The 11,692-nt window shown below is 45.4% G+C and overlaps 1 protein-coding gene across 1 annotated transcript in view; it reads left to right on the top strand.

Moving 5' to 3' along the window:
- The window catches only part of LOC109910529 (chloride channel protein ClC-Kb-like), a 69,007-nt gene that overhangs the window by 1,367 nt on the left and 55,948 nt on the right, over positions 1-11,692 (top strand). The window contains 3 exon segments of the mRNA XM_020509738.2: positions 1,447-1,602; positions 1,605-1,844; positions 3,133-3,261. Coding sequence (XP_020365327.2) covers positions 1,447-1,602; positions 1,605-1,844; positions 3,133-3,261 — 525 coding nt within the window.

Here is an 11,692-nt window from a genome sequence, read left to right as displayed (position 1 = left end):
GTGGAGCTGGAGCTGTCTCATCTCTTACCCAACGACTGTTGTGAGTTCAAGTCTACTCCAGAAAGAAACACAGGCGCATAGAAAATAGGAGCAGGAGTAGGCCATTCCTCCCTTCAAGCCTGCTCATCCATTCAATATGATCATGCCGGATCATTCAACTCAATACCCTGTTCCTGCTTTCTCCCCATGACCTTTAATCCATTTAGCCCCAAGAATTATATCTAACTTCTTCTTGAAAACATTCAATGTTTTAGCCTCAACTGCTTTCTGTGGCAGAGAATTCCATAGGCTCCCCACTCTCTGGGTGAAGACATTTCTCATCGTTTCAGTCCTAAATGGCCCACCCCCTATCATAGAGTCATACAGTAGGAAGCAGACCCTTCTGTCTAACCAGTCCATGCCAACCATAATCCCAAACTAAACTATCCCACCTGCCTGCGTTTGGTCCCTATCCCTCCAGGCATTTCTTATTCATGTGCTTATCCAAATGTTTTTTAAACATTGTAACTGTACCCATATCCACCACTTCCTCTGGAAATTCATTCCACACGCACAACACTCTGTGAAAACAATTGCCTCTTGTCTTTTTTAAAACTTTCTCCTCTCACCTTAAAAATATGCTCCCTAGTCCCGAAATCCCCCACCCTAGACAAAAGTCATCTGCCATTCACCTTTACTAGATTTCTCATGATTTTATAAACCTCTATAAGGTCACCCCTGATCCTGAGACTGTGACCCTCTGATTCTAGGCTAACACTACCAGTGGCAGTACCGAGGGAGCTCCACACTGAGGGTGGATTTGTAAGATCCTGTCCAGTGGAGGGTTTTTCCCAGGGTTCCTAGGCCATCATTTGCCCCCTTAAACACGATGTCTGCCCCTCCCCCTCCCACCCAACCAAGAGAACCCTCTTTGAGCTGCATGTGGATTACCAGCGTGCTTCAGCAACACGTTGCTTGGTCATGTGGTACCTTGGACGTCCTGCAGAAGCAGAATGCAGGCTGGGGAAGGTGGAGGTGATGTTGTGAGTGTTACATTATTATAAACTCCTTGATTCCAGACAGAGGAGGTGGAGTGGGTGAGGCGATGGCGACAGGCTTAGGAGAAGAAAAAAGTGGAGCCTGCGCTGTGTCACTGGGCACCATGGGGGGGTTTGTGGGGGAGCGTTAGGGGCAACGGTTACCACGTTACCAGCTCTGGGGAGGATCAACTCCTTCTCGTAATGCCAGCTGCTGCTTGCGCAGGATTATCACGGTGGAGGGCCCTTTATACGCCAAGGCAAAATTAATCAGAAGAGCTCAGGCATGTAGTTAGTGTTCACCAGTGACTCCTGACTTGTTCTAACTTCTGCGCTGAAGCACTTTGTAATCGGACTAACTCTTGTGATAAAAACACACACACAGTCCTTGCAGCAACTGTTTAAAACAAAAACTAACCAATCAAGTGAGGCCAGGAGGTCAGAACGGGCTGGTTTGATCTAGACTTTGATTACCGAGGCCAGGTTATATAAAAGAAGGATCAACCATTACACCCTTCTGCTGCAAAGACACCGAGAGGATTTCAGGCCCCAGGCCAATCACAGTCAGGAGTGTACTCCAAGGCCGGAGTTCCAGTCTGGAGATGCCTCCTTATTCGGAGAAGAATGACCTGGACAAGGATGAGACGCAGGATGAGGTGGGGGAGCTCAGTAGCCCGTCCCAGGCCGGTGGGACAGAGAGGGAGGGTGAAAAGTTGGAGCAGGAGGGTGCTGAGGAGGGCCACGACTCGTACAAACGCTACTTTACGGCCGATGAGAGGCACAGCGGGGCCAGGAAGGCGGTGCAGAGAATGCTCAAGATCTTGAAACGTAAGTTGGAAGGCTCCAGGAGGCATCAGTTAGACGAATGGTGTCAGGCTCCATAGCACAGAGAGTGGCCATTCAGCCTGCCTTCTCTTTGTCAGCACTTGCAAAGTCCAGAATGAAGCGCACTGCCCCACTCTCTCCCCGTAGCCCTATATCAATTCCGAATCTAACCCCATTGCCTCATTCTCTTCCCATAGCCTTATATCAATTCCGAATCTAACCCCATTGCCTCATTCTCTTCCCATAGCCTTATATCAATTCCGAATCTAACCCCATTGCCTCATTCTCTTCCCGTAGCCCTATATCAATTCCGAATCTAACTCCATTGCCTCATTCTCTCCCCATAGCCCTATATCAATTCCGAATCTAACCCCATTGCCCCACTCTCTCCCCTTAGCCCTATATCAATTCTGAATCTAACCCCATTGCCTCATTCTCTCCCTGTAGCCCTATATCAATCCCCAAACAAACCCCAGTCTCTGCCCATAGCTGTGTATCAATCCGCAAACCATTCCCACTTGCCCCACTATCTCCCCATAACCCTGTATCAATCCCCAATCCAATCTCACTGCCCCACTCTCTCTATAACCCTGTATCAATCCAAAACTAATCCCACTGCCCCACTCTCTCTGTAACCCTGTATCAATCCAAAACTAATCCCACTGACCCACTCTCTTCCCATAGCCCCGTATGAAACCCAAACTAATCTCACTCCCCCACGCTCTCCTCCATAGCACTGTGTCACTCCCAATCCAATCCCACTGCCCCACTCTCTCCCTATAGCCCTGTATCAAACCCAAACTAACCCCACTGTCCCTTCTCACTCCCCATAGCCCTGTATCAATCTCAAACTAATCCCACTGTCCCTTCTCACTCCCCATAGCCCTGTATCAATCTCAACCTAATCCCACTTTCCTACTTTGTCCCTGTAGCTGAGTTTCAATCCCAAAGCAATCCCACTTCCCCACTCTCGCCCATAGCCTTGTATCCCACTCTGTTGACAGTCCCTGCATATTCCTGCACTAGTGGAGGAGGTTGGTAAACTGATAGTTCCAAAGTTCTTTGAACCTGATCTGAGTCAGGGACTTGAAGTGATGTAAAGTATTGCGAACTGTTATGCAATTAGACTATAGTCTGATTCCTTGTCACCAGTCTAAAGATGTATAACATGGCTTGAATCAATGAGTGATCCAAACGTTGCTCAATGCATTAATTTGAATTGACAAGAGCCCAAAGTTTGATAATGGTCTGAGAGCTGATCCTGGCTCTGATATGTCCTGTTTACTTACAGCATTCATACTGTCTGTACGGAAGCAGATCCTGAAATTCGGAGAGGATTGGATCTTTCTTTTCCTGCTGGGCATGTTCATGGCCACTATTAGCTTCAGTCTGGATGTGATCACTTCAAAGTTTCAGAGAGGTAATTGAGGACTTTCTTCTGGATGAGAAATGCCTCGAAGTCTTTACTTCCTGTCATATAACAACAGCTTGGAAATGCTACCCTGAATGTTCATGTCCAGGATAAGTTAATTTAATTCTACCATCGAATCACACAGCACAGACAGAGACCATTCAGCCAAGTCTTCTTGTGGCGGCTCTGACCGGTCCCAGCTCTGACAGATCTCACCAATCTGTCCCACTCACGTTGTGATATCCCCGGACCCTGTAATATTTTCCTTTTTTCTAAATTATTTCTCTAAATCCTCTTCAGAAAGTTCTGCTTCCATTGTCCTTTCAGGCAGTGCATTCCAGATTACAACAACTCACTACTTTAAGAAAGAGAAATTGGCCTTACCTCAAATCCGGATTATTTGCCACTAATTGGAAACTGCGTCCCCGTGGCTACCAATCTCCTTGCAAGTGGAAGCAATTTCTCCTTGGTTGTTCTATCAAAAGCCCTCACAATTTTAACACCTCTATTAAATCGCCTGTTAGCCTCCTGTGCTCCAAGAACATAGAACAGTACAGCACAGGAAGGGGCCCTTTGGCCGATGATATTGTACTAAGCATGAAGCCAAATTAAACTAATCCCTTCTGCCTACCGTTGGTCCATATCCCTCCATTCCTTGTATATTCATGTGCTAATCTAAAATTCACTTAAACACTCCGATTGTATCTGCCTCCACCACCATTCCTGGCAGTGCATTCCAGATTCCTACCACTAAAAAACTTGCCCCTCACATCTCCCTTGAACTTACCCCCACTCACCTTAAATGCATGTCCCTTAGTATTAGACATTTCAACTCTGGGAAAAATATTCTGACTGTCAACCCTATCTATGTATCTCATAATTTTATAGACTTCTATCAATTCTCCCCTCAGCCTCTGCTGCTCCATAGGAAATAACCTGAGTTTTTCTAGCCCCTCCGTATAGTTTCTACCCTCAAATCCAGGCAGCATCCTGGTAAACCTCTTCTGCACCCTGTCCAAAGCCTCTATATCCTTCCTGTAATGTGGCAACTAGAATTGAATGCAATACTCTAAGTGTGGCCTAACCAAAGTCTTATAAAGCTGCAACATGACATCCTGACTCTTGTACTCAGTTTCCTGATCAATAAAGGCAAGCATGCCATAAGCCTTCTTTACCACCCTATCTACTTGTTGTGGCCACTTTAAGGGAGCTCTAGACTTGAACCCCAAGATCCCTCTGTAAATCAATGCTGTTGTTCAGGGTCCTGTCCAAACCCAACTTTTGCAATTTCTCCACATAGCCAAAGACCCTCATTAATGGTATCTCTACCTCTAAAGGATTGGCATCCTTCCGAATGTATGGTGCTCAGATATGACCACAAAACTCTAGCTGCTTAGAGGTAGTAACAGTTAGTCCTCTATAATCACGCATTTTAATTTGGGGGAGACAGTGGCATAGTGGGAATGTCACCGGTTTAATAATCCACAGATCTAGACTAATACTGCGGAGATGTGAGTTCATAATCCCACCACAGCAGATGGTGAAATTTAAATGCATTTCATAAAATCTAGCATGATGAGCCATGACAACTGTCATTAAAATATTCTAAAGTTCACTAACGTCCTTTAGGGACAGAAATCTGTTGTTTGGGTCTCCTTTTCTGAGGAAGGATGCTCTTGCTCTTGAGAGAGTGCTGATTCCGGGGATGGCGGGTCTGACGTATGAGGAGAGATTGACTAGGTTAGGATTGTTTTTGCTGGAGTTCAGACAAATGAGTGGGGATCTCATAGAGACTTATAAAATTCTAACAAGACTGGACGGGGTAGATGAGGGGGGATGTTCCCAATGATGGGTGTGTCCAGAACCAGGGGTCACAGTACGAAGATTCGGGGTAGACCATTTAGGACAGAGATGAGGAGACATTTCTTCACCCAAAGATTGCTGAGCCTGTGGAATTCAATACCACAGGAAGTAGTTGATGCCAAAACATTGAATGTATTCAAGAGGTGGCTAGATATAGCACCTGGTGTGAATGAGATCAAAGGTTATGGGTAGAAAGCAGGATTAGGCTATTGAGTTGGACAATCAGCCATGATTGTGATGAATAACAGAGCAGGTTCGAAGGGCCGAATGGCATCTTCCTGCTCCTATCTTCTATGTTTCTATGACCTTACCTGGTCTGGCCAACACGTGACTTCAGACCCACAGCGATGTGGTAGTTAATGTTTGTCAGGTTCGAATGGCAGCTGGTGAAACTAAATTTCAATTAAGGCATCTGGGAATTGCATGTAGCTAGTCTCGGTAATGGTGAACATGACAACCATCATGCCAAACACCACACAGAGGGTGGTGAGTGTCTGGAATGGGTTGCCAGAGGTAGTGGTGGATGCGAGTACAATTTTGTCACATAAGAAACATTTGGACAGGTACATGGATGGAATGGGTATGGAGGGATATGGACCAAACGCAGGCAAATGGGACTAGTTTGATTGTGAAAACTGAGCAGATTGGCAAGTTAGGTCAAAGGGTCTGTTTCCATGCTGGAGACATCTATGACCCTCAATCATCAACTGTTGTTTAAAACCCATCTGTTTCACTAATGCCCTTTAGGGAAGGAAATCTGCTACCTGGCCTACCTGCTCTGGCCTACGTGTTTCTCCAGGCCCACAGCAAATTTGGTAGACTGTTAAATGGCAGTAAGCCACTCTGTGATTTGGGAGGGCAACAAATATTGGCCTTGCCAGAGATGCCCAAATCTTGTGAAAGGACTTAAAAGAAAACTTTGGTCAAATCAACCTTGGTGGATCTCTAAAGGGTCATCTGAAGGGCAGATCACACCAGTAAGATGACCTTGCAATGTGGGTCATACTGGTTCTGCTGGATTTGAGTACTGGCAGTCGTCCTGAAAGCTTTATGCCAGGGCTTCCACTTTTCTCCTCTATTCTTCATGTGATATGGGCATGGACCAGCCTTTGTTGCCCATCCTTAACTGCCCCTTGAACTGAGGAGCAAACCAGGTCCACTTCAGAGAGCAGTTGATAGTCAACCTCATCACTATGGGTCTGGAGTCACACGTAAGCCAGACCAGGTAAGGTTGAGAGATTTACATCCCTAATATTCTTCAGCGTAATAACCTGGGCCTCAGGATTACTAACATCACCACAATGCCAATACTGCCACTTTCCCCTTTCATGGTCAAGATATTAAGGGGAATAGATAGGGTAGAACAGGAATTAGGTTTTATTGTCACGTGTACTCAAGCACAGGAATGCAGGAGTACAGTGAAAAGTTTACAAAGTTGCCATTCCCAGTGCCATCTTAAGTACAAAGGTACCTAGGTACAAAGTAGAAAAAAGTTCAACAAGTAGTTAAAAGTTCAACATTACAGTCCTTCTTTAACCATGGTCCCATAGTCACGCAATGCTGGCTTTCCCCATAAGATCTCACTCTCCCCACAACAGCTCAATCTCTCCCCCATGCTGTGCCTGAAGACATGGTTTTGGCTGTTTGGGGTGAGCAAGACTAGGGAAATGTAGCCTAAAACTTAGGATCAGACCCTTGAGATGTGAAGTTGGAAACACCTCTGCTCACAATGGATGGTAGAAGTTTGCAACTCTCACCTGCAAATGGCAATTAATTGAAGATCAATTTTAAATTTTAAATTTTAAATTTTTTTCGCTAAGTGTATTAAGGGATATGAAGCTCAAAATGCAGTGACCATCTGGCCATGATCTGATTGAATGTGGTATAGATTCGAGGAGCTGAATGACCTTCTCCTGTCTTTATATTCCCGGCTTACAGCAATGAAGAACACCACACTTTTGGCTTTAGCTGTCAGGACTGGCAAATATTGGCCAGGAGCTGAGGATGAGGATTATAATGAGGGGAGTGTTGCTGGAAATAGTGCTGGGAACTCAACTATTTACAATCTATTCCAATCATTTGGATGAAGGGACCAAATGGTCGTTCAATTTGTGGTTGGCACAAACTGGGCAGCACCATACACAGTGTTGACGACAGCATAAAATTCCAACAGGATATTGGTGGATTAGGTGACTGGGCATAACTATGGCAGATGGATTTTAATGTAAACTAGTCCATTTCAGACTGAGAAAGGACAGATCAGGGTATTTTTTTAGAAGCTACGGAGTTAAATACAGTGGATGTCCAATGAGATTTGCAGATTTAGGTGAATAACTCTTTAAAATGCCATGAACAGGTGCAGAAAATAGAGAAGGAGGCTAACAGAATGCTGGCCTTCATATCTAAAGGGCTGGGGTGTAGGGATGCAGTCATTATGCTGCAGGTATGCAAAAGTTGGTTGTGGGAGGGGGGATGTTGGCTGTAGGAGTGAATTACGGTATGGTGTTTGTAATATCGGAAAGTGATATGTTAAGGGTGCTGCTTATAATGAAGCTTGTTAAGTTATAAACCTAGAACGTAGAAGCAGGGGTAGAGCGTTTGGTGCTGGGAGCCTGCTCCGCCATTCAAAATGATCATGGCTGATTGTCCAACTGAGCACCATCTGTAAAGACCAAACCCCCACAGTTTGATTTCCAATTAAATTCCTAACTTCTGTTAGGGCCTGACGACCTGGAAAGGGTTGGTTTGCATGCTGCTGACCTGATAGGAGAAGCAGCTTGAGGCACGCAAGAATTAATACGATCTTGTGTCCAAAAGGTTGCTGGTGCCCTGTAATTGGGACTGCTGAAAGCTTCAGGTGCTCCGAGATTGCATCTGCTCAGCGGTCAGGCGATTTGATGTTTTGTAAACTTTCTCAAAGCAGCTACATCTTGCCAAAAATGTTGTGACAGCAACAAAGGAACAGTAACAAGCTGCACAGGATAGCTTCACAAAATGTCTTTAGCGAGCTGTAGTCGAAACAATCATAGAATCCCTAAAGTGTGGAAGCAGGCCATTTGGCCCATTGAGTCCACACCAACCCTCCCATCCAGACCCATCCCAGTACCTGTGGATGTTGGATAAAGGGGTGCCGATCCCTGGAACGTGGGAGTCCAGACCCCTGGAACCAACTGGATGGGGTTCCAGGAAACAGACAGCTGGTCCGTGAGCACAAGGGGAGATGGAGTGATTTAGCGTGGCTAATCCACCCTAACCTGCACATCTTTGGACTGAGGGAGGAAAACAGAGCACCTGGAGTAAACCCAGGCAGACATGGGGCTGGAATCAAACCCAGGTCCCTGGTGCTGTGAGGCAGCAGTGCTAGACACAATGAATATTCATTAATCAATGATTAAAGCCTTTTTGTATAGAGTGTTTGTTTGCTAGCAGCTGTCTCATCCTGTGCATCACAATGCAGACATCAATGTACAAACAATATCTCTATCCACAGGTAAAGAATGGTTTTTAGCTTAATGGAAAAATGCAAACCAGTCAGTGATCTGAATCTGAAACAAACAGTACTTAAACAATTGATCTGCGATTGGCCTCAATGGTTTGCACCTTGGTCTTTTCATGCTTGAGGATGACTTGCTCCCAATCCATTCCAGTGGGTTTTGAGATGGCTGATAAACCCAGTGGGCAATGTACGGACTCTGCTACCCACACAGCGTGCTTGACGGTTCAGGTGGACAGAGTATTTTGGGGTAGGATGCGTGCTCCTTCTGAGGTCCAGGCTTCACTTCTGTACATTCCCGATGAGGTCTCTCTTTCCCGAATGAACCTTCTCCATCTCGGTGGGTCTCTGACCAGAGTCTCCCATGAATCTGCTGCAGGAATGTTTGTTTGACCTCTTTGGGAAGGTGGAATTTGAATTCAATTTTTTATTTTAAAATATCTGGAATTAAGAGTGTAATGATGACCACATAAACTGTTCTTGATTGTTGGAAAAACCCATCAGATTCACTAATGTCCTTTAGGGAAGAAAACTGCCATCTTTGCCTGGTCTGGCCTACATGTGACTCCAGACCCACAGCAATGTGGTTGACTCTTAACTCCCCTCTGGGCAATTAGGGATGGGCAATAAGTGTTGCCTAGCCAGTGATGCCTATATCTCATGAATGAATAAAAAAAAAGTTGGTTTGGGAAATGACATTACTGTTGAACTGCCTTTCTGGCAGATTTGGAAGATCTTGTGAAAGCACAGTAGTGGGTTACCAGGAACCACTGACTCAGATCAGTGGCCTTCACAGGTCAGGCAAGTTAACTGGGAATCTCCACATCCATGATCCAAATGCTAGACAACTTGCAAGCTCCCATCTGGTGAAGAACCCAGGACAACAAGGTGCAGAGCTGGATGAACACAGCAGGCCAAGCAGCATCATAGGAGCAAACAGCCTTTCAAATGTGTTGATGAGGCACAAGAACATTTTTTTTTTAGTCTTCAATCTTTCACAGGGTGTGGGTGAGGCTGGCAAGTCCCAGATTTGTTCCCCATCTCTAATTGCCCTTGAACTGAGTGGTATGCTACAATCATTCCAGAGGGCAATTAAGAGTCAACCACATTGCTATGAGGCTGGAGTCACGTGTAGGCCAGACTGGGTAAGGATGGCAGCTTTCCCTCCCTGAGGGCATTAGCAAACCAGATGGGTTTTTACAACAATTGATTATCACCATCATTGAGACTTGCTTTGAATTTTAGATGTATTAACTGGATTAAAACTCCACCAGTTGCTATGGTGGGATTTAAACTCATGTCTCCACGACATCAGCCTGGGCTTCTGAATTACTCATTCACTGATGTTGTCATCACGCTACCATTTCTCCTTGGCATGTTGGATGGATCAAGTATATCCAATTAAATTTAATGCAGCAAAGTGAATAGTCAAACATCTTGGTCTGAAGAAAGGGAAAGGCAATATAAAATGGAAGGTATAATTCTAAACGAGTTGTACAATCTGAGAGGCCTCAGGGTATATCCTGTTGCAAACCAATAAAACAAATTAACATATTAACTTAAAAAATTAGTTCTTAAAGGGGAACAGTGACAAAAATATTAAATCATCTCAGAAAACTTACAACTTTAAGTTAATGCATCAATGGTGCACTCGAGCCCCTGTGGTGCTCACTGATGGCAGAAGGCCTTGAGTGTGCCACCACATGCTCCCTGTTCAGGGTCATCCGCGTATAGACATAGCATGGAAGAGAGACGTAGGCACTGTATTCCAGCAATCTTGTTCATGAGCTTTTCCCTGGACTTATAACTTGGTCCACACCCAGAAACAGAACCTTGAGAAGGCCTTTTGACTTTCCAGGCCCTTCACAGGGTGGTCAAAGATGAGAAGCATACAGCTGATGCATGAATAAAATTTGTTAAGCACGCCCCTCCAAATAATGAGTAAGGGGCTTTAGCCTAATGCACTGTGTATGTACACCAACTCTTCAAGGCTACAGGAATTACAGGTGGCCTTGGAGTCTGTGAAATATCCCCAACCTTCTTCAGCACAGGGCTGCCCCAGGCTATACTCTCCACACCAGTTCACTGATGGTGAAGGGGAGATCTCCCAATTACAGAGCTTCCCATTGGGGACACCTCTAGGTAGCAAGATGACCCTGCGGCTAGGTTACTCAAGGTGGCAAGACAGGTCGAGAAAGCAGTTCATAAAACATATGGCATTCATTCCTTTATCAAGAGATACAAAGACATAATTAGAAATCATAGAATCCCTACAGTGTGGAAGCAGGCCATTTGGCCCATTGAGTCCACACTGACCCTCCGAAGAGCATCTCATCCAGACTCACCACCCCCCAACCCTATCCCATTTCCCATGGCTAACCCACCTATCCTGCACATCCCTGGGCACTATGAGATAATCTAGCATGGCCAATCCACCCTAACTGCACATCTTTGGACTGTCGGAGGAAACCCACACAGACAGTTGCTGAGGCTGGAATCAAAACCTGTGAGGCAGTGGTGCTAACCACTGAGCTGTTCTGAAAACTTCAAAAGGTGCTCATCAATGCATACATTATCTCCAGTCATCTCTTTATTGATTTTTCTAATCAACCTACTCATGTAGGTATGACATATCTCCAGCACAGGGGGGACTTGAACCTAGGCCTCCCTGGTCCAGGACAGGGATGCTACAACTGCACCACAAGAGGGCCCCCTAAAAAGAGTACAGGGGAGATTTACAAGCATATTCCCAGGTCTTGAAAGTCAATTGCAGGATTTGAGGCACGATTGGATAGATTCAGGTTAGAACAGAGGAGGCTGAGGAGTATCCTAATTGGAGTGTACAAAATAATGAGGACTGGGAAGACCCGCTTCCATTAGCAAAGTGGTCAATTATCAGCGGGCACAGATTTAAAATGATTAGTTCTGTCGAAGGATTAGAGAGGCACGATGAAAAACCTTTTAACCCAGAGGCTGGTGGTTGTCTGGGATTTGCTGCAGAAACCCATAACTTATTTAAAAGAACCCTGGGCCTGACCTGAAGCACTGAGTTCTGCAAGGCTATGGAGCAGTTGACAGAAGATG

Source organism: Rhincodon typus, chromosome 45 (assembly GCF_021869965.1).
Source record: "Rhincodon typus isolate 14 chromosome 45, sRhiTyp1.1, whole genome shotgun sequence".
In the NCBI taxonomy this organism is placed as follows: Eukaryota; Metazoa; Chordata; class Chondrichthyes; order Orectolobiformes; family Rhincodontidae; genus Rhincodon; species Rhincodon typus.
This window is presented reverse-complemented; position numbering and strand designations above follow the sequence as displayed.